The 23168-nt window shown below is 41.2% G+C and overlaps 1 protein-coding gene across 1 annotated transcript in view; it reads right to left on the bottom strand.

Annotated features, from left to right (window-relative positions):
- Window positions 1-2879: 2879 nt before the first annotated feature.
- ETV6 (ETS variant transcription factor 6) overlaps window positions 2880-23168 on the bottom strand; it is a 131657-nt gene continuing 111368 nt past the window's right edge. Inside the window, exons 6-8 of the mRNA XM_010214945.2 lie at window positions 8868-9010; window positions 6585-6685; window positions 2880-3313 (exon numbers count right to left, since the gene is read on the bottom strand). Coding sequence (XP_010213247.1) covers window positions 3208-3313; window positions 6585-6685; window positions 8868-9010 — 350 coding nt within the window. The 3' untranslated portion in view covers window positions 2880-3207. The remainder of the gene's footprint in view (window positions 3314-6584; window positions 6686-8867; window positions 9011-23168) is intronic.

The following is a 23168-nucleotide window of genomic DNA, read 5'->3' as shown; positions in this document are numbered from 1 at the left end:
AATTGTAAATAAATTGTAAATAAAATGTGGGTTTATACTCTTGGATTGTCTCTAATTCCTTGCATTCTACAGCATTCACCTTGTCTGTGACAAAACTTGCGGCTCAGCAGAGCACTTTAAGGGTTCATATCCTTGTTTTTTCACCATCTTGTAACAGAAGCTGAAGCAGAAAAGAGAGGAAAAAGAAAGAAAGAAAGAAAGAAAGAAAGAAAGAAAGAAAGAAAGAAAGAAAGAAAGAAAGAAAGAAGAAAGAAAGAAAGAAAGAAAGAAAGAAAGAAAGAAAGAAAGAAAGAAAGAAAGAAAGAAAGAAAGAAAAGAAAGAAAGAAAGAAAGAAAGAAAGAAGAAAGAAAGAAAGAAAAGAAAGAAAGAAAAGAAAGAAAGAAAGGGAGGGAGGGAGGGAGGGAGGGAGGGAGGGAGGAGGAAGGAAGGAAGGAAAAGAGAGAAAGAAGAGAAAGAAAAGAAAAAAGAAAGAAAAAAAAGAAAGAAAGAAGAAAAAGAGAAAGAGAGAAAGAAAGAAAAAGAAAGAAAAGAAAAGAAAGAAAGAGAAGAGAGAAAGAGAGAGAGAAAGAAAGAGAGAAAGAGAGAAAGAGAGAAAGCAAGCAGCAAGCAAGCAAGCAAGAAAGCAAGAAAGAAAGGAGAAAGAGGAAGAAAAAAAGAAAGAAAGAGGAAGAAAAAGAAAGAAAAAGGAAGAAGGAAGGAGGGAAAAGGAAAGAGTGAACTGTTCATGCCGTCATCACAAGAAGAACAGTATAGAATATGAACAATTCTCAGCACAAACTCTCAGCACTGTTTCTTTCTGACACTGAGAATCCTTTCTATACAGCGATAGCTTTGGATCTTTGCATTTCCTCTCTCAGTCACATTCTCCTCTGACTTTTTATGTCCCCTCTGCACCAGACATTGAGCAAGAGGATGCTCCTCACCCCCTTCGTCCGGCTGTGACCAGCTGCTCCTGAGCCAGGGCTGCAAACTGCTTGCCCTGAAGCAGCGTAACTGACCACAGTGACTCTCTGGCCCTTTGGTTTCAAGGCCTTTGGGTTTCAGATTTGTGACCACGGACATCCCTCAGTGTCTTCTAGTTCCACACCTCGGGAGCTCAGAGCACAGCCAATGACCTGTCCCCCGTCTCTGCTGTCTAGTGCTTGGTGTGCTGAGACTTGTAACGTATTGACTAAGGATTAAAAAGAATATAGCTGGGGAAAGCTCAAGGGGAGATGTAGGCTCTTTTTTCATCAGATACTGGCCCCTTTCTATGATGCCTATGTCTGCCCTTAACATAGCCTTTCTGTCTATAATTTGTGACTCAATAAAGGCTTTTGTGAAATTGGACTATCTCTACTTAAACACATGGTACACTGCCAAATAGCACTTTTTTCTGGATAGATTCACCTTCTTTTTAAATATGTGGTTATATGAAATATTGTGTTGGTTTAATAGTTGATAAAAGTTCTATCATCATGTGCATGTATCTTGTTTTTTGGTTCCTCTCTCTTATGTATGTTCCCATAATAGAGGCTTCCCGTTTTAAATGTACTGGTGTGGCCTTGCTTTCTTCCAGACAGCACATAATTCCCATACAGTTTCTCTGTATATCTTCTTCCTTTGCAAATACAATTTCAGTTCCTAGATATTCCTTCAAATAACAGGAACCACTGATGATGGATTACTTCTTACCTGAGAACCACAGACTTTCCTTCCTGCCACTGTGGCCCAAGCAATGTAAAATAAGGAAGGCCAGAAGTTTCTCCAGTATTGAGCATTAAAGGCTGCTGAACTTCACACCAGCAAACCAGGCATGGCCCTGCCTCACACAAAATACCCTCTGTGCTGCAAATCACACTGAAGGAGAAACAAAAGGTGCATCCTCCAATTAAAGCGAAACAACAACAAAACAACAACAAAAGAAAGCAACATGGCTGTAGGGTTTTCTTTTCTTATCTTTCAAATCATATTAAAAATGCGCAAGGGGAGATAAGATCCCTCAGGCCCCTTGATGGCAGAGCTGTGGGGTGGAGAGGACACTGGAAGGCAGTAGAAAACAAATCCCAAAATAAAGCCAAGATCAGTTACAAGGTATCAGTTTAGCTATTTGGCCTCTGTCTCTCTACTATCAGTTTTGAGATTGGAGAACCATCTACATCTCCAGTAGCACAAATGCATCCTGGAGAGGTTTCTGAGAAATGCAAACCACGTGATGGATCCCTTTCCTAAGATGTTAGGGAACAGTCCTTTACCCCAAAATTGCAAGCAGGCGTAGGGAAAAAAATCCCTTGTGTAATCACAGAACTTTCAACCTTAGCTTTTTGATAGAAGGCTTTTAGGTGAAATTCTGCATTGTGGTATGTGGTTGGGTTTATATCTATATAAAATATATATACATATGTGTACATATATATACATAGACACATATATATATATTCCCCCTACCCTATTTTATCCCTTTTTTATTAGCAGGGAGGAGGTAAAATGTTAAAATCACGCTATTGCAGAGGTTTGTCACATTTATTTTTCTCCTCCCCGGAGCACTTAGGTGATTGGTTTTGGTCCATATGCCAGTAGTTAACAGTGACTTGCAGGACTTGCTGTGAGCCCAAGCTATTCTGGGAAGATGTCCCAGCCAATATGTGAAGGGTGACTCCTCTTCATTGGACAGATATGTCTGGTAAATTCTTTTGGTAGTTTCAAGACATTTCCCAGTGGCAGCACAAGTAAATAGATCCAAACAAACTGCAACCTTTGAGCAAATCTTTCCATGTTGCTACTGTTTTATGCTGTGTTACATCATGAGACTTGCACAGAAAACGAGTGCTCTATTTCCATAGGAAAGCCTTCCAAAAAAAAAAAAGAAAAAAAGAAAAATCTGACGTCTTGTCCTATGTGAGATAAGGAAAGTCAAACTGCATGTTTATTAAGAAAAAAAAAAAAAAAAAACTGAAACAAACCAAAAAGAAAGAAAGAACTCAAGGGAGACTCTGTAGGAACAGTGAAGTAGTGCATAAGTCCAGGCTTTCTCCCCTCTACTTTGCTGCCAGCACCACTTCTGCCTGTTAGTTTGTCTTGTTAAGGTGCTTCAGGTCCTGTATGGTCTTCAAGCTAAGCGGCAACCCCAAGTTCTGCTCTGTGCGTTGCTACCCCTCCCAAACCATGCTGGCCATCCAGGCAGATGTTCCTCCCATGGGCCCACAGAAGCGGTGCACCACTCCTCTTCAGCACTCATCTTCCTGGTATATTTGTTCATCCAGTTCCTGGGATTCAAGGTGCTCAAGACGGTCTGTTCGGCCACTCATAATCTCATCTGGGGTCTTCATGAACCTAAAAGCAAGAGAGACAAGTGGATTTCTCTGCGGTCTCAGCCTTTCCCTTCATAAACATGCTGAGGTCCCTGAGCTCTGCATCACCCAAATTTGTCTTTACTGCATCTTCCCAGTGACTTAATAGTTAAATATGTTTCCCCTAGGCCCTTGGGATCTTCTCTCCTCTTCACCTGAGATGGCAATCAAGAAAAACGAACAAACAAAATAACACATTTACTCCTGACCCTTTTTTAAATGTCTGAATTTGAACTGAAACACATAGTACCACCCAGGGATTGATATTCACTGATTTTTTCCCCTCATTTTGATTGCTGTTGCTGTTTAAGATGACAATATGCCACATGTCCACTCATTTATGCAGGCTGGCAACAGAAATGTTAAGGACCTTTTTTGCTCATGCATTTGCTCAAAGCAAGAGCACTTGTGGTATGGAGAGACAGAAGGCTCCTTTTTAATTTTTTTCAGCCTTGTGCATTGGTGAGTGAAGAGGAATAGAAATGCCAAAGGAAGAGGGGTGGCAAAAGCCAAGGGCTGTGAGAACAAGTTCTGGGAAACAGAAAGCCCTCAGCCCCAAGAGGAAAAGCTTTTGGGTTGGCCTTAACTGTAACAAAGGACCTGTGAGCAAAGGCCATCTCCTCTTACATGATTCTAGACAAGTGTAACTCTAATATGTAATTGTCCTTCATAAATGAATGCTCCCAGCACTAATGTCTTGATGCAGTATATCTGCAGGGGGCTAAAAACAGAAACCACCTCAGGGGGGACATGGCAACAGTTGGAAACGTAGAGGACATACACCAGGCTCCCAGTCTGCAGCCTTGATCTTTGCCAGCACCCTTTCCAGTACATCTGCATAGAAATAGCATAGACAAGCTCTGCTTTTCCTTTCTGAATTTGATAGTGTAGGAAGTGAGACGGGCAGTGTAAGAACAAAATCCTAGCTTAAACATGAATCACTTTCCTAACTCATAAGTGCTTCTGCAAAATTTAGGATGAAAATTTTGCATTGCAGAATTTCACACAGTCTTTTATTAATGATGTACTGGCTATCACCAAACAGTACCAAATCTGTTGGTTCAGAGGAGCTGTCTTTATTTCAGGTTGACGATATCGTCAGTATCCTTGTCCCAGTGAAAACAAAACTGTTGGATGCCTCGTTACTTGTGCTGACCCAGAAAAATCACTGCTTAAATTAATGGGCAAGACTTGCCTCATCTCTGCATTTCTGAGGTTGTAAAGCTTAGGGCTTTTAGGCTGAAGTCTGAAAAAATGGCGTCTCTCAACAAATGCATATCACTGCCTGGAACTGACCTTTTGCCACCGCTTCTAATTTTGGAAATCATGTGCACATATGTATTTAGAAAAAAAAAGAGGCTATGATGACTCACTGCTGTGTCACTCCAATTTGTATGCTGGAAGAACTCTGCTGCTAAAAACGGTGTTACGCTGGTGAAAAAGCCTGCATGCAGAAGTGGTGAACCCATCCTTGCATTTACACTGATAACTCCCCGAAGCCTACAGGCCAACCCATGCCCTGGTTTAAACCCCATACTCATCCAGGTGATCTTGCACGAGGATGAAATCAAAGTAGAGAATGATCCCACTGTGCTGCCTACCTACTGTCTGCTCTGTTTCCTAAAACACATGGGAAATGGGCTGGTGTGAACTCCGTGGCAGCACTTGGGGTATTCTTTCTGGTCTGTCTTTTAAATCATGTCAAAGAACCCACAGCATGGGTATGTTTAGTAGCATTGGAATAAATTCCCCCCCAAAACAAACAAACAAACAAAACTCCCCCCAAAACCCCACATTAATTAGAGAGTAGCTCTGACCTCTTGTTTTAGATGACTTTCAGCCACCCAATTAGAGATCCTTCTCTGACTGTTTTACTAAAGGCTCTGTTCAGATATTTGTAAAAGACAACTGCCCACATCTTCCTAACACAGTTACATTTCCTATTATTTCTTTGTTTGTGAGAAATAGACAAGAAAGGCACATTACGGGTTTGATTTTGTGCAGCTGTTCCTCTTCTTCTCTTCAGATATAAATAGGACTAAGAATACCTCAATAACTTTTTAATGGGAAATTAGCAAAAAATGTTGTGTTCCCCAATTCTCCTCTCTGTTTCCAAAGGAAATGAGGCTTATGGGGACATGCTTTGTGATCCCTTGTGACCTTGGAATCTGTTGGTCAATTTGGGGCAAATCTGACAGAAAAAAAATAGAGGTTTCAAAGCAGAGTCTTGGCACAAGTCCGTAGGAATTCAGACACCCTTAGTCCTGCTGCTTGTAGAGCAACTTCATTTTAACTTTTCCACATGAAAACTTTCCACTTCATTTTAATTTTCCAATTAAAATTATGTAATTGATTTTGTCTGTGACTCCTTTCCTTCACTCTCTTCCCCTGTTCAGTTTCTTTAAAAAAAAAATAATCACATGAACAAGACATTCCACAGAAACCTTTTCAGCTGTAGATAGTTTGAGTTTTAATGCAGTTCTGTTATGCCATTTATGAAAACAAACTCCAATACTCTCTTCCTACTGGTATCATTTCCAAGAACATTAGTAGATCCAGACCACTGACATCAAAGCAGTCTTTGGTCTGAGTTTAGTGCTCTGCGGATCAGACTTTAGCACTTAGTTTCACTGCTCTTGTCTGAACAGACCTAGGGCGTTCTCCCTCAATGGCTCTGCCAGGTTATTACGTGCAATAACTCTCTGCTTCACTCTGTTTATGGGCTTAGTTCTAAATTCTTGGTCTTACAATGCATTCTGATGCTTCATTTTTTATGATCGGTTCTTGCAAGTCCCTTTTCCCTTCCTCTGCATAGGGTTTCTTCTAAGTCCCAAGGCTGCACCACTGAAAACATGCTCATCAGCACTTCTCTTCTGAGACGCACTTGAGGAAATGTCTGATCTCTGCATAGCTTCCAGCTGTGTCTGATGTGAATTGGGAGTGGGTTTCCCATGCGTTCGGCTGAGATCATGAACTATGTAGCTAGTAGTCTTTGACAACGGTGCAGCCCTTTGAAGCCAGCGGAAAGACTTTCTTTGACTACACTCATCACTGACACGACTACAGTTTTGTAAGCTGGTGCAGCTGCAGTGGGAAAGCACTGGCCTGGACAGCTTTTGTAAACACATGCCCACTGTTAACTGTGTGTTGTGAAGTAAAGTACCACAGACACTGTTCCATCCTGCACCTTCAGAAATAATTGTCACCGCCCCCCCCCCCAAAAAAAAAACAAACAGCAAAGAAGAAAAAAATACCTGAACAAAAGCCTTTGTCCTGGCTCCTTCCGGATAATATTTAGTTTGTAGTAGTGGCGTAGGGCTCTGGACATTTTCTCATAGGTCATATTTGTTCTGTTCTGATTTTTTCAAAAGAAAACGAAAAAGCATGGTGAGATAATTCATTAAACTCTTTCTAAGCACCAAAAGGAGCTGCAGAACTATCACAGTTAGCTAAAGTAACCAAGTCAGTTCAATAAATTACATGTTCTGTTCTTCTCTAGATCTTCAGGCCCATCCTGACCCTCCAGCCCTCAACAGGGAAACTGAATGGATCTTTTCATATAGGGCAATTTAAGCAAGAACGCCTACCAAAAATTCTCAGTGAGGTTTTTCTACACTTTCTTGGATCACACATAACAAAAGGCTTCATCATCCACAAAAGAAGACGTTAAAAGGAGGAAGATGCTCACACCCATGGATGTGATACCTCTTCTAAGAGCGTAAGAGCAGCAGCTAGCAGACTCTGTCAGGAATCCCTGCTGAGAACTCTGTTCCTCTAGGATTCTCCTCTGCTAAATAGTTAATGCTTACAGAGTACTGCAGAGAGTGACAGCCTGTTTCTCCTCTCATTATGCTAGTATAAATCAGGAAGTCCATTAGGTTGTACCTCTGCTTCTCTGAGCATCGCCTTCATTTCAGGAACTGCTGACTCCCAAATGCTACAGCCAGGACACTGCAGGGTGACTGAAGTTTGGCCCTACTTAGGCTGTGGGTGTCACAAGGCAGCAGTGATGGTCACTGGCATGGCTGTATGTGGGCAGCCTCTCTAGAGGCCAACTGACTTGGGATAGTGGGATCACTCCCTTAGGGTATGCCTACAGGAAGAGCATTCTTCTGATACGGAGTGCATAGGTACTGGCAAAGATATCTGCAGCACAGAGACAACCATACTGGAAAAGCTGTGTTTGCAAGATTATAAAACAGCCTCACTGCCACAGGCAAAACAAGCCAAACTAGCAGAAGCATGCTTTTGCTCTGAAAACATCCATGTTAGGATCTTAACTTGGCACAGCTCTCCCAGTCCAGGACTAGGCAAAAGTCTGCAGTGCTGACCTGGCTTTACATTAACTGAGACTGATCTGTCTGTCTAAAACGCCCCTTCTTTGTTTGCTGCAACCTCAAGACCTCTGCTAGGAGAGGCCATGGAAAGAGCTCCTATAATGCTTAAACACAAGAATGATAGTATTTTCCTTGCAAAAATCTAGACTTCACTCATTTGGAACCCTCCTGAAGTAGGATGTGTGCGTTTTCTGGCTCTTGTGCATTAAAAGGTGAGTGTTGTTTCCCAAGTGACTAGTGATATGAAATTGCTTCAATTTGAAACACCCAACCTGAGACGTGATGATAAGGCCTGATTGTGAGGATGGAAGAAGGGGTAAGTGCAGAAATCTGCAAGTGTGGTAACCCAAGACAGACTCAGAGCAGGGTCTGCTACAGCAGGTTGCTCAGGACATTGTCCAGCTGGGTTTTGATCAGCCAGTTTTTAGTCCACCTCTCTGTTCACTTATCTAGTACATACTTCATCAGTTTGTCAATGACAATATTATGGTAGATAGTGTTAAAACCTGAAATTGAAATCAGGAAAAAGCGCACCCAGTGTTGGTCCCTCAACCACTGAGCTCGTCATTGCATCATGGAAGGCTACCAGGTTGATCAAACATGACTTCCCCTTTCCCCTGTGCTGACTGCTCACCTACGTATAGTCGTATATATACAGTCAACTCCAAACTGCAAATACGACTTCTGTTAATCAATACTGCTTTATAGTAAATGAAGCAGAATCAGCCCCTTATAAAGAAATCTTACATTATCTGATCTCTATCAAGAGGCAATATTTGCTCCTTTGTGAAATTTGAATGTTGGTACAGAAATGAACATAGAAAGCAAGCTCCCTCTAAGATGTAGTGCAGCTCCTCATAGACCACATCTAACCAGAATATCCCTAGCATCGTATTTCAGGAAGAAGTGAGACACCTTGAGAGAGAAGGACCGTTACTTCTTGTCTTCCTTGTAATTTTATCATTAAATGTGTTTAGAACTGAGTGTCTTTAAACTGAACCAACAGGTTCTTTATATAAATGATAAGCTTGAGTACTTGAGGCTGGATGCTTTCTAGTTCTAATATGCAGAGAATGAAAAATCACTGCTTTTCAAAAGTGTTTTTTATGCATGTGCTCTCTTACTTTTTTCTGTTTATAAGTGAACCCTGTAATTTTACAAAATGATGTGCCCTGGGAGGAAAACCCATTGCCTTCTTACCTTGTGGTTTCCCCACAGCCGGGCCAGCCCGTTGGGATCCACTATCCGAAATATTTTGGATTCCTTATCTTCCCATCGGATGAAGTTTTCGTACCGGCTGTCAGAAAGCAGCTGATAAACATAATCCCAAAGCAACCTACAATCTGTGAAGAGAAAAGTAAAAAAAAAAATGATTGAATTTCTCCTTTGGGTAGACACATAGGGAAACGAGAGTCACGGTCAGGGCTGAAATAGCTGGTACAACTGCAATACAACATTCTGGTATTGGCTAGTATTTGCAAAATATAATGAACTATACAGCCTCTTCTAAGGAATCCTAACCCTTCTGATACTTTACGACATCACAAACCACGTGAAATGACCTACTGATCTTAGTTGTGTGTTTTTTGTGGTACAGATGCATATAAAGCTACTACGGTTGACCCTGACACTGTTGTTTGCTGTTTTAGTGGGGAAATCGAGAATTCTGCAACCTTCTCTCCTTGCTTGAGACAGTCCTGACAATTCCTTTCTAGCAGAAGTGGTCTGAAGAACAGGCAATGTTATGCCTTTCATTTCTAACAGAGGAGTATTTGTGATACAAGACCGACACCTCCTACCATTTTCACATTTGCGTTTTGCTTTATTTTTAAGGTTTCTGAAAGAGAAAATCAAGTATTATAATTACTTGAGTGGTACTGAGAGGCTAAATGCTTTCTTCTGTGTGGATAACTGAATCAAAATTCCTCCTGGCAAACAGTGTTTAGGTTGTTAATTAAAGGTCTAACAGATACTTTGCTTTTACTTTACTGTTTTTCAGTTCATGGCAGTCTCTTGAGACTGGGGAAGCCAAGAGCTGCTCCTACTTCCTGCTTGCAATGTGTGTATGTACAGCGCAGCACAGTCATGGTCAACTATGAAATGTGAAAAGTAAATTCCGCAAGAGAATTTCTGCTGCTGTCAGAAACTACAGAATTTTTAAAGCTCAACTGTCCAGACCCAAAGATGATCACATAGCTGCTTTTTACATTGAAAGCAAAAGTCAGTCTCTGAGAGGGAGCTTGCTGCGATGGTTAAAGCACAGTCAGTAACCCAAGACATCTAGGTTCTAGCTGCTAAAAGGGATTCTTGCCAGCCTGTCCTATTCCTGTGTGTCTTGGTTTTCGTGTGTGTTAAATTGGGGATTCTGATATACGGTTTTTGAAAAGGAGGTATGAACAATACGTTCAAAGAGTGCACTTGAAATGGTTAGAGACAGTACCATTATCAACAGTATTTTCCATTTTAGAACTGTAAAAGAGTGTATCTGAAACTGTACTGTTTCTATAACCAGAGATAAGCTTGCCAGTGTCCCTACTATACACTTACTTAGCAGTCCTATGGAGAAATTTTGAAGACATACTATACAGCAAAAAATTGCAGCTTTACCTTCCAGCTGAAACCTACCCCAGTGATCACCTCACCTAAGATACTATAAGAGGAGGAAATGTGAAATGAAAGAGGTATTTATACTTTTGGTTGGAAAAAAAATGTTTTCATTAACATTTTTGACAGGAAATTGTCCATCATGTGACACTTTATCGTGTTTTTTTGTTTTTGTTTTTAAAATCAAATCAATTCTCATTTTTTCACATTTTGTTTATGTGACTAATGTTCAGAGATAGACTCCTCCCTCTTACCCAGAATAGGATACCTATAGCTAGGACCAGGACAGAGCCTGAAATATAATTCTCTCCTCAGTTTTCCCAGTTACCAGCTCAGAGTGCTCTCCTGTGTGCACACATGCAGGGAAGCCTTCCTCTTCCCTTTCCCTTACCCCAGGTTGCATACATAGCTCAGCTATCTACCCCAGGTCTGCAGATACAAAGGATGTGCTGTCAAAAATTAAATTCTATAATGCCAAACTGTTGTTTCCAGCTCCCCGTGCAGCTCTGGGCACAAGTGGCTTCCATTGAACTATGCAAGAGGTCTATAGAAGAATGTGAATTAGCGAGTGGATGTCTCAGACTATATCTATTTATGTAATCTTTTCTCTAAGGATTTCACAAAATCCAGTTTTTCTATAACCTCTATCAATAATTTTTCTCACACATCCAGTTATCTCTCTTAAGCATGCACACATTTGAAAAAAATCTATCTTTTCTACACTTCATCTATGAGGAACACAAGAAAGGGGATTCTGCTCTTCTACTGTTTTTTTTTCTTTAAATAATGTGGGAGGTGCTCAAATAGTATAGTAGTTAAGGGCCCATGTACGTGGATCCTTGGGCCCACATATATGCATCCACCTACAATTCTCTCCTGAGTTCTGTAGACTGTATAGGAAATAGACTGCATAGAGGAGAAAAAAAAAAGAAAAAGCAAGAATCTTAATTTAAGAAAATGGTTACTTTTACTTTTTCTTCTATTTCACTATTTTTGACTCTCCAGGGTGCCTTCTGAAAACTAGTGGGGTGTTTTTTTTTCTATGTAATCTGTGCTAAACTTAACAACTTAATCTGCATAGTCTAGGTCAATGGTTCATTTTGAATTCACTGTTTTAGGTCAGCTTTAGATGATCTTAAAGAACTCCATGCTTTTCTATTGTCCAGTGCTTCACTACAAACCCTGTAAGGATGTTGTGATTCTCTAGGTGAGCTGTGACTCATTCACCACGGCACAAACCATGAGTATTGGTGGTTCCCGCATGGCATGCCACCATATGGGAAATATTTTTAATCTGCTAAAGGGACTGTAGGCATGTACACACAGAAAGTATATTCCACCTTAGGGGAACAACTGGAGAGCTTGGTAGCTGCTGCTCTTTATTACCAGAGTTGCATTTTAAGGTGGCAGAAAAAGTCTTTTCGCCAAAAGCTGCATACTGAATTTAGTGGGAGATGAATTAAGTAATTTCTGTAAACCCCACATTGACTCCCAGTACTCTCCTCATAGCCCATTTCCTAGAACTGTTTCAGTCAGTTGTATGGGAATGACTCTCGTGGTGAAGTTGACAAGCTCCACGCAAGGCTAAAAACCCGTGGTAGGCTTCGTCTGACCCCACGTCATCTCTAAGAGATATCTGTCCTGGGACAGGATAGGAATGGTTGCAAAGTGGGAAGCATTCACTTAACTGAAATCAGTCAGTGGAAAATAGGAATTATTTGGTGAAGGTAGGAACTTATTAGAAACCTAAGGGACGACAGGAAGGATGTATGGGTTTGTTGTTGAACCAGTGCTTTCAGACTATCCTGGAAGTTTGCTGAAGTGTTGCTTGGCATATGGCCCCACCAGGAGAACATTCCAGGAGGTCCACCCATTATCAGTCACTTAGTTTTGATTCTGCCCCTACTGCTAGTCCTTGAAGGGGTGGACTTCCCTGGGGTTGCGCACAGGGCTGGTGTTTTCACAGCAGGCCTCTTTCTGTCTGGATTTCTGCAAACCAGAGGCAAATGAATGTCAGACTGAAATATTCTGAAACACATAACCTGAGGTAGACAGCCTCCGATTACAGTAACTTACAGCTAATATTTGCATTCTGTAGAGATATGACCTGCTCTAAACTTTACTTTCATCTCATTATTTGCAAGATGTAGTGTTATTTATTATAATCAGTAGTACATTGCTGTACTCCAGAAAAATTTCCGGATGCATAAAATCCAAAACATGCTGAAGGGAAGAGCAGACTCCTGAAGTCCTCTATATGGGACTTACTTCTCCTTGAAAGAATACTGAAAGAAGGAAAGAGAGAGAGAGAGAGAGAAAGAAAGAGAGAAAGAAAGAGAAGAAAGAGAGAAAGAAAGAGAGAAAGAAAGAGAGAAAGAAAGAGAGAAAGAAGAGAGAGAGAGAAAGAAAGAAAGAAAGAAAGAGAGAAAGAAAGAGAGAAAGAAAGAAAGAGAGAAAGAGAGAAAGAAAGAGAGAAAGAAAGAGAGAAAGAAAGAAAGAAAGAAAGAAAGAAAGAAAGAAAGAAAGAAAGAAAGAGAAAAAAAGAAAGAAAGAAAGAAAGAAAGAGCAAGCAAGAAAGCAAGCAAGAAAGGAAGAAAGCAAGAAAGAAAGGAAGGAAGGAAGCAAGCAAGAAAGAAAGCAAGCAAGAAAGCAAGCAAGCAAGAAAGCAAGCAAGCAAGCAAGAAAGAAATCAAGAAAGAAAGCAAGAAATCAAGAAAGCAAGCAAGAAATCAAGAAAGAAAGAAAGGAAGCAAGCAAGAAAGCAAGCAAGCAAGAAAGAAAGAAACAAAGAAAGAAAGAAAGAAGGAAAGCAAGAAAGAAAGCAAGCAAGAAAGCAAGAAAGCAAGCAAGCAAGAAAGAAAGAAAGCAAGCAAGAAAGAAAGCAACCAAGAAATCAAGCAAGCAAGCAAGCAAGCAAGCAAGAAAGAAATCAAGAAATCAAGCAAGCAAGCAAGCAAGCAAGAAAGAAAGAAAGCAAGAAAGCAAGCAAGAAAGCAAGAAAGCAAGCAAGCAAGAAAGAAAGCAAGCAAGCAAGAAAGAAAGCAACCAAGAAATCAAGCAAGCAAGCAAGCAAGCAAGCAAGCAAGAAAGAAAGAAATCAAGAAATCAAGCAAGCAAGCAAGCAAGCAAGAAAGAAAGAAATCAAGAAAGCAAGCAAGAAAGCAAGAAAGAAAGCAAGCAGAAAAACAGCCCAAAATGTCTCTGTGGAAAATTACTGGACTAACAACAGAGCTTCAGACTCTGAGAAAAGATAGCACTCAAGTGCAGATTTGCTTTTGGTTGCTGACTTAATTTTTAAAATGGATTCTGGCTAAGCTTGAATATAAATATTCTTCAAATGAGGAGAAGTTAGATCTGCATCTTGAGATCTTCACATGAAAGTTCCCATCCCACATTGTAAGCTGAGTTGCTCAGACTTGCAAAGGTATTTAGTAGGCTGGTGGAATTTGCTAAAAATGCCCAGGTATCTCAGGCCTCTAAATATGTGTTTGCTTCAAAAATAATTTAGTTTAGTTTAAATCCAATCTTCTCAACTCTTAAGACAAGTTAGAATCTAGTCTTCAAAAGCTACACTTGTCAATCAACAGGATTTAGATATACAACAGAGTTGCAATAACTTAATCAGTTGGTATGCATCAACTCAGTTGTGGTAACTGTGTCTTAGGCCACTGCACATACGAACAGAGAAGCTGCTATAAAATAATCTGCCATTTTTAGGCTAGTAGAGACTGTCTTTGTTAGGACAGTAAAGATTACAAGTCAAAGACAATTTAATGATTTTTACCCAGTGTAATGAATTTGAGGCCAATCTGAATGCGCCTATAAGATTGCCAAAAAGCCACAACAAGGCAATGCTAGAAAGTGCTACAGAAGGGAGCTTCTCCACTGAGAACAGAGACACCTCTACAGAAGGCTGTTGAAGATAATACAGAAAGTTGCATCGAGGAAGGTCAAATTGCTAAATGTATTTTTGGGAAGGATGGAGAAAATGAGAGAGGGGCTCGTATGTGGATGGTTGATTTCTAGATGTAAATTGCTTGTTTGAGGAAAGTCTGGATGATGTTAATGACTCCATAAAGCGTAAATCACTCGCTTTGGCAGTCAGATGACCTCCAAAGAAGGGAACATTTCTTGGAAAAGGTGCGACTGAGATGCTTTAAGGCAATGCAGCATCAAATAACCTAGGCAAAGCAGGAAGATGGTTAGCTGCTCCAGCAATGTGACAAGCGTCCTGAAAGCAGAAGACAGGTGAGACACAGAAATGTCCCACCATTTCCTCAACTGTATTCCTGGGTAAGACTGAATTATGTAATTATCCAGGGAAACAGGGCATACTATATCTTCAGAGGGGCACGGCTACAGCTTTCTTCCTGTGGTTAATGCTCTTAGAGGGATTTTTGTATTAACATGCAAGTTAGAGATAAGATATAGAGAACTTAGCTGGCTCTCAAACATGCCTTGTGAAACTGTTCTACAGGTGGAAGAGGCAGCAGTCTCAGACTCCTGCTAGTAACAGTCATGTATTGTACAGTCCCAATCTTTGCAGGGCTAGAAAAAATACGTGGGGGCTACCTGCCTCTTCACATCTCCTAGGGGCTGCCCATCTGCCAGGGCTGACACTGAGCGCAGGAAAAACAGCAGCTCAACAAACCTGCTGAAGGTTAAGGAGAGGAGGCAAGAAAAGAGTTTGGAGTTTGAAGAGTGGAAATAAACCTCTCCTATAAAGGGCTGTTGCTGGCTTTAAGCCCCTCTGAGAGCAGCCAGCCTGCCTCACTGCTGCAGTTTCAAGCCTCCTTTCATGTGGCAGAATCACCCAAGCCCTCAGCCACTCCTTCTTGGCATGGTGAGGCTTGATTTCTCTTCTCTGGATGAAAAGCTCTGCTCAGTGCACACATTTACAGCACTTCTTTGGAAATGTTATAAAACAGAAGAATGTAATAGTTGTTAGGAAGCCCTTGTGACACTAAGTGAATAGACACTAAGCAAAAGCAAATGATAGATTATTCATTTCTAATACCCTCTAAGTCTATAGTCACTGCCTGCTGAATAAACACCTAAATCAGCACTGGCATATAAATGCTTCCTAAAGACTGTGTCACATATATCCTTAGACCTGAATACCATCTCATACTCCTCTATAAATTCAGCATTACAGACCTGAGGTTCCTAAATTGACCAGTCACTAAAAAAGGACTTCTCTACCATCATTTTGCTGAGGTAGATCCCTGTCTGGTGGTCTTGCTGGCATGAAATAATTCTTAATCTGTGCTCCCCTGGAATACATAATGCTTTTTATAGGTATATATATATATGATAAAAATCTCTTTTGTTCAGAGCACAAGATTCTCCTGCACCACTGTATTTCCTAGAAGATACACTGCATCTGAGACCTCTGTTTGTCTCAGATTGTTTAAGAAGTGAGGCCTATGACCCAAAAGCGGAGCTAGCTCTCCTCATGTATCAACTACCAAAATCCTTTGTCTTAACCACAGAAATGTTTCACAAGACCCACCCACATCTTGCACCAAAGATCATTATATAAAATGCATTAAATGTATCTGAGGACTGGCTTGGAACTAGCATGGCTTCACAAAGAAGGTGTTCATGCCAAAGAAACTTTGTCATAGTCCCTCTGCCATCAACTAAGGGCTTACCCCTTGCTGAGTAGGCCAGTCTAAAATTTCTCCAGCGTGACGTCTTTTTACTTAAACGATTCTGTGATTTCAACCAGCTGAAGAGCTCTCCCAAGCTCAGACCCCTTTTTTTACAAGGTGGTTTGTGCTTTGACTGCATTTATTCACAGTAAAGCAAATGTAATGCAAACTCATTTGCAATTGAGGCTAATTGACAGAACTTCTCCAGAAGTACTTTCAGTATCTTGGTTTCAGCAAGCACACCTGGGGTGCGGTAGGATAGCTAATGTGGTGATACTCATGGTATTCAGAGGGAGGCCCAGAACGTGATCACCCCTTTCTCCAAGAAGGACAGTCTCTTAGAAGAGGACACTTCAGGGCATCTAGACTTTTTTTAAACTAAAGATGGAATGAAGAAATCTTAAAGGTTAATGGCCATTTCCTTGTATGGAAAAAAGAAAGAAAACAAACAAACAAAAAAAAACCCAAAAAACACAAAATTGTTGAGTCCAGACTTGGTTTAGGCTTGCTATGGAGATGAGCTCTAATTGCATTGTAACTGCATGCTAAAATGTGCAAAAGAGCTTTCTGGAAAAGCCGATTGGACCCTCAGGCTATTCAACTGCTATATGAAGCTCATCAGGATGGCTGATACTGTAATTTGTTTCAAGGGTATGTCAAGAACAACTCAGTCAACTAACTTGCACTCAGCTCACAAACAGAGAGGGAGGAAAAATGGAAATGGTGCAAACGAGAAGGAGTAAACATGTCTGGGGATGATCATCCAATCAGCTCATTTACTTTTGCTGAAAGCCTTTTCCATTATGAAAAAAAAAAAAAGAAAAAGAAAGAGAGAAAACAAGGGACAGCACACTCACAAAGAAATACCCCAGCAGGATTACTGCTGTGTTGAGATGTTGAGGGAGTTCTGGAAAATCCAGCCTCAATATTGATTTATTTTTATAGCATACTTATTTGAGAAGACAGAACTCCAAAAAAAAAAACCCAAAAAGCAAAGCAAAACAAAAACCTAAATGAATCTCATGATTCAGGGATTAAATTACTCTTAGTCCTGCTTGTCCCTGTAGAGCAACCTGTGCCCAGGGGAAAGGTGTTTCTTTGCCTTGAATGTTAGGAGCTGTTAGAAGCAAGATGCAAGGCTGGGGTGGTAAAGCCAGTTTTGATATGTGGATAAACCTCTTGACAGAGCTATTTGTTCAGTTCAGTAAATCCAAGCTGGGGCCAAGGAAACAGGTTGCCAGATCATATGGTACAACAGTTGTACATTGCTTCTGTCTTGCACCCAAATGCGGAAAGGGAGATCGGGATAGAGGAAACCTGAGTCTGTGATGTGTAAACCATTCCGTTATGATGTTGTGGAAGTAATGCAGGAAGGTGGCACCAACCTTCGTCTTAAGCACTAAAAATGTATGAGGGAAAGTAGGTTCAGAAAGGTTCATACCCTGCATGTGGTTGTAGAAATAAGTGCTCAGTTCATAAACAATATGGCCCAATGGATGGGCCAGGGACTGGGAGTGGACAGTTGAAACTTTAACTCACATTGAAGATTAACAAAGGGCAGGAAGGTAATTGCAACCATGACCTCTGTTTTTGTTTGGCAGGTGAAGAATCTGCATCCTTAGAGTAATGTGAAGAAATGTGTTTTCCCTCCATCCTGTTCCCCTGTTCCATCCCTACTAAACAGACAGGAATTTCCAGTATTAGTTTCAATAATTCTCCTGTTTCACCTCAGTGGTAGACAACACTCTTCTCTTTATGTTGCTAAAAATTCTGCCTCTGATCCTCCTACAGCTTTTCTTCACCTCTATTGCTCATGAGGCGCAATCCTTAGGAAAAGAGAGAGACTGAACCTGTGCCTGCTTGCATCCACCTGAATATCCTCCTAAAAACAGCTGACATCTTGTTTGGCATTGGAAAACTGGCCAAACAATTTGATGTAGCACTGTGGAGGATTTAAGGGACACAGCTTTGTCTTCTGAGTTATACTTCAAAAAGTGTGAAGGACAGTGACTTTACTACAGTTGGGGTATTCTCAACAAGATAGTATTCTTGACCTCATAACATGAGAAGGTCTGGTGTTTTCTATAACAAGCTCATTTCACCCCTTGGTTTCAGGTGCATTCATGATGCATCTGAACTGCTTTTTTCTTTATTTTTCAACAGTAGAAAATCACTGTCTCCATGAGATTGCTCTCTCCTGTCTGCAGGAGATTCCTGCACTTTTGTGCTCCACAAGGAAGCCCAGAGCTCCTTCTGGGAGCATTCCTGGAGGATGTGCTCCTGAGGTGGTCTCATGAAATCCCGTCTCATATGTTCCCAAGAAGTCTCACCTGAAAGAACATCTCCACAAACTGTAAAGATGCAACTTCTGCTAGCCTCTGACGGAAAAATAAAATCTGATCAGCCTATCTTGGGGTTAAATCTCCACATATAGACACGGTAATTTTCTCTTCTTCTCCTTCCCTCAACAGAAATGTTAAACAAACATGTTTGCTGAAAGCTCCTCTATATTCGAATTCCTACCAATTTAAAGATGTGAATTTGAGTTAATGAAAACTTTTCTGTGACATTTCTAACAGACTAGTGTTAAAACTAGACTTAGATAAGCCCATGAATTCTTAAATACGCCCATCTATTCTGGAGAGAATAAAGTGTACAGTCAAAACTGTGGTGTATTTTTCTGGTTTAACTAAGAGGATTCAAAGTGATGCAAGTAAGTTTGCTTTGTATATCAAAATCTGAATTACTGACACAACTCTACCCTGAAGAAAGCTTACCATATACAAGGAAAATAAATGTTAATGTTTTCATAAAAAGGCTGATTTTTTTAAATGCTTAACAACCTGTTGACCTCAACGGAGGCTAAGGGTACTCAGAACCAACTTATCAAATCAGTCAAGCCGCAACGTGTAGATACTTCAATACAGTAATGAGAGGACTGAATGCTAAATGGTTATGCTTTCCAGGGTCTTGGTCACTCCTAGCTTCCGAGTTGACCACAACAAGCCCTGACTGGAATCTCTGCTCCTTTAACTGTGTAGTAAGAGTGGAAGTGGCTGGAAAGCAAGATATTTTACATAAAATCTGAAACTACCTGTTCAGGTTATTGCCATTCTGCTATTGCTTGAGTGCCATTAGTTAAATTGGCCGGGAAGGCATGCTTTCATGCTGAAATTAATTGTTAATGCCATTTTAAGATGATTCTCAAAGCTATAATACACACACTTTCTATGAAAATGAACTCTATGAGCCTGGTTCTCATCCATACTTCAGTCACTTTATAGCAGCCTGGCTTTCCACAAAGGGCTGGAAATAGATGTGACACACACTGCAAATATAAAAGCACACATGATTGCCAAGGGCAAGTGAATAAAGGCCAGTGGCATTATCATGGCCATATCCAAATGGGAGTGACAGGATTTGCAGGTTCCAGTTTGTCCAAATGGGCTTCTGCCCTATGGGAGGTTCCCTGCTTTCTGGAAAGCAGGCACTGAACCACCATACACACAAACTAGCATGCTAATGTATACCACTGCTTTGGTTTTCTTAGTTTGCCAGGATGTAAACTGTAACTTTAGCAGCTGAGACTGGAGATGGATCTTGTCAAGCTGCCCCCAAATCAGACCTGTGTTAACCCTGTGCATCACAACAGGCACGCTGAACATCAGTGCCACGTGCTCTAGGTGACCCTGTGTGTACAGGGGGGTTGGACTAGATGACCTCTAGAGGCCCCTTTCAATCTTGAGCATTCTGTGATTCTGTGAGTCTATGACTGTGTGTGTATGCTGTCAAACTCTGCTGGGCTCATGCCTCATGATGGTAGTGCAGACAGCCTCAGCAGTTTCAGGCACATCTATGGATAGGCTTTCACAGCATTAGCAAAGATACATGCATTTTCACACACACATACACAAAACAAACAAACAAACAAACAAAACAAAAACCCGCAGGGTACCTGTTAAGAAGCACATGACAAAAGATAAGTCTCTACAACTTGGTCTGCCAGTGCTCCTCCTCTGAAAAGGAGGATACAGCAATCATTTTCAGGTTATTTAAGAATTCCTCAAAGTGAAGTTCATTCCAGCTTTGGAAGGAGGGACAGTAATAAATCAAAGAGCACACTGTTGGATACAAGCTTGAGGGCTGGTTCATATGGGTAATCTGATTGGTGTAGGCTTTTCCTAACATCAAGTGCCACAGTAGGCCTATGTCTGCCTATGCTAAGTGACTTTCTTCCAGAATTTTTCTATTCACAAAGCACTCTTGTCATTCTGGAATAAATAAGTTATTTACCAACCACCAAATGTGTACATGAGGGAATCAGTTTCAAGCCTTTACAAATAATAACTGTTGTGTTCGCTGACTTGCTCATGTAGACAATCCATAACCAAAGAAAAGAACAAAAAAAAAGCTATTTGGATTCATGAATAACAATTACTGTCCCAAAAGTAGACGTGCACACTGTTGGGGAGTTTCTGCACCACTGACACAGAAGTGGGTGCACCACACTAACATTATGACTAGTGCTGCAATACTCATAATCATTAACAGGTAGCTTGGCATGCACCACGTGCCCAGCTCTTTGCATTATGACTAGCTTGGGTTGCTGTCATGATGAGAGGTCTAGTGAAGAACAAAATCAGGAAAATATCATACTGAGTGGGGTACAGGTGTTGATTGCCCCAATTTTTAAACTGGATTATACCTTTGTAAACAAACTGGAATCTGCAATGTGAAGCAGAAAGTCTTACTAGGTGCTAGTATGTTACAGAATAACCTAAAACTCTGGGCATGGACTGATCAGATGGTGTCTACTGATACAGTTTAATGCATACTTTTATTTTGCTATGCAGTGTAGCTCTCTATTTCCTACTCTGCTCCTGACCAGTGGTGGAACTCTGAAAAACACCTTTCACCTTTGTATGTCCTTCCTTCCCTTGTATCTACCCTGCCGGTTTCGACAGTAAGCTCTTTGGGGCAGGGACTGTAGCACAATAAAGCCTACAGGTACTACTGTATTGCAAACACTAATAATCAGATGGAAGAGGAAGCTGCATCTTTTATGTGAGAGCTAGCAATACTAGCTGCTGTAAAACTTTCAACTTGTAAGTTGTGCTTAGCTGTTGTTTTGGTGTAACTGTAATCGTGCAGAAGATTTTGCTGATGTGTTGGCTAAAAAAAATAAAACTTGACACAGAGATAAATGTCACACTGAAAAACGTAGAGTAAATGTGGACTCTGGGACTCAGGTCCTAGTAGCTAAATTGAGGGGAAGCTGATCACTGAGTTGCCTGCATTTTGAAGTAGTAAAGTACAATGTTTAAGCTCTCAAAATCAAGTGTTACTAATCTAACTAGCTCAATGACATGAATTTACTTTTTGTTTATCTTCCCTTTAAAGCAGACTTCCAACTCAACTCCAAAGCAAAAATACGAGCATGAGTTGATTTGGATGCTTTCTAAGCAGTTCGTTTGTGAAAATTCACTCAACTAACTCCTCCTGTCTTTTCCCCTCCTATGCAAGCTGACGTTTCCTTCACCTTTGTTAGGCAAAGGCAAAGGAAAATCCCCGATCCTGTTGCCCCCTCTAACCTCTCTCTCCATGCAAAACTACAAAACTACATTGCTTACTGAGCTTTGGGGTGGGAGACATCCCCATGCTGAATGAGCACACGGCCTACAACCATTGTAAGCAATACTACTTTGTAGGTTTTACTAAGAATGCAACTCATTCATAGCTGATGTGCACTCGACAAGGTACTGCATTTTGGTTTTGGCAATCAGATTGCTTTTATGGAGAAGCTGCTTACATGTGTCTTTCTCCAAGCTGCGGGGTTCATGCTGTGCCTCTCTATTCTCCAGACCTGTCACACACTGAGAAACTGAGGCAGGGATAAGCAAGCCAGAAGCAGAGCTGGAGATATATGTTTCATGATTTTGGCAGGGTAAGAATCTCACACGGCTTTTTTCCTACAGCAGGCAATAGTTTTATGGTCCAAACCAAAACAGTAGCAGACAATGCGTCTCTGAACAGTTTAAACATTACCTGGCTTTTCCTCCAGCTCCTGAAGGGGAAGAAACAAACCTGGCAGCTTGTGAAGCTAAATAGAGCCCAGTTGCCAAGGTAACCCAGTTGATAAGAACAGTATACTAATAGACAACAACTGGCGTGAGGGACTCACCTGCCTTTTATATATACTTTTTCCCAAGCACAGAGCAAAATCAAAAGCAATTCGCAAGGTGGGGCTCTGTAGAGGAAAAGGTACACTCGTCCTTCCAAACTACCCGTACAAGTTGGACAGGCCTGCCCTCGGACTTTTGCGGAGTGAATGATGATCTCAATGGCTTTTATTGGGTTCCAACTCCAAGAGGACACTGAGACCTTGAGGGGAGTCCAGCTGCACCTGCCATTGCTCCCTGGCACTTTGCCTTTCTCACCTATGCAGTCATTCCTCTAGCAGACATGCTGGAAGAGCAGCAGTGCTACAGTAAAAGCAGTATAATCTGTATCATGAAGGGTCACAGCCAGTGGTTGCCACGGATTAGCAAACTAGCTTTTCAGTCCCAGAGAGTCAGGATAGAATGTGACCCTGGGAGCTGGAACTCTGAGGGACATGGTTGGCCAAAGGAGAAACCTAGAGGGGACCATCTTGCAGTCAGACAATCCCTTAACTGCCTCTTGAAGTGTCTTCCTTTAGGCAAGTGACAGGTGATGCGAGTTCCTGTTTTCTCCAGCTAGCAAGCTCAGGTGGACTTGGATACCTGAGAAAAGGCTTTTTTGAAACCTAAACATAGCCTTGTGGTGGAAATCTGCCCTGACTGAAGTCAATAGTGGCGCTCCCAAGGAAATCAGTGAGCAAAGAATTTCGGCATGGCTGCAAGGAGGATTTCTTGGGACTGTGGTTCCCCATGGGTGTTGTGCATGCCGCAGCCATGACGCGCTCGGAATGCCTGCCAACGCAATAACCCTTGCCTCGCCTTGTACCTTGGGGAAGTACCTTTTATGAGATATCAAAGTCCTAAAATGTTTGATAACAAAACCCTCCCAGTTAGAGGTACATGGGGAGTGGAATTTCCATTTTGCAGACGAACTAATTTCAAGCATTTCTCTTGACTGAAACTGCAACTGAGTAAGCTATGTCTCTTTTTTTCTTCCCACAGAGTGGAATCCTTTGAGACAATCTGTGAGGAACCAAGATGGCCTATGTAGAAAATTCAGAGCTGAAGGTCAGCCAGATGGAGTG

This window comes from Tinamus guttatus, unplaced genomic scaffold, assembly GCF_059628265.1.
Source record: "Tinamus guttatus ecotype Peru unplaced genomic scaffold, ASM5962826v1 Tinamus_guttatus_pri_ptg000749l, whole genome shotgun sequence".
NCBI classification, from domain to species: Eukaryota; Metazoa; Chordata; class Aves; order Tinamiformes; family Tinamidae; genus Tinamus; species Tinamus guttatus.
Note: the sequence above shows the minus strand (reverse complement) of the source record. Positions and strands in the feature narration are given on the sequence as shown.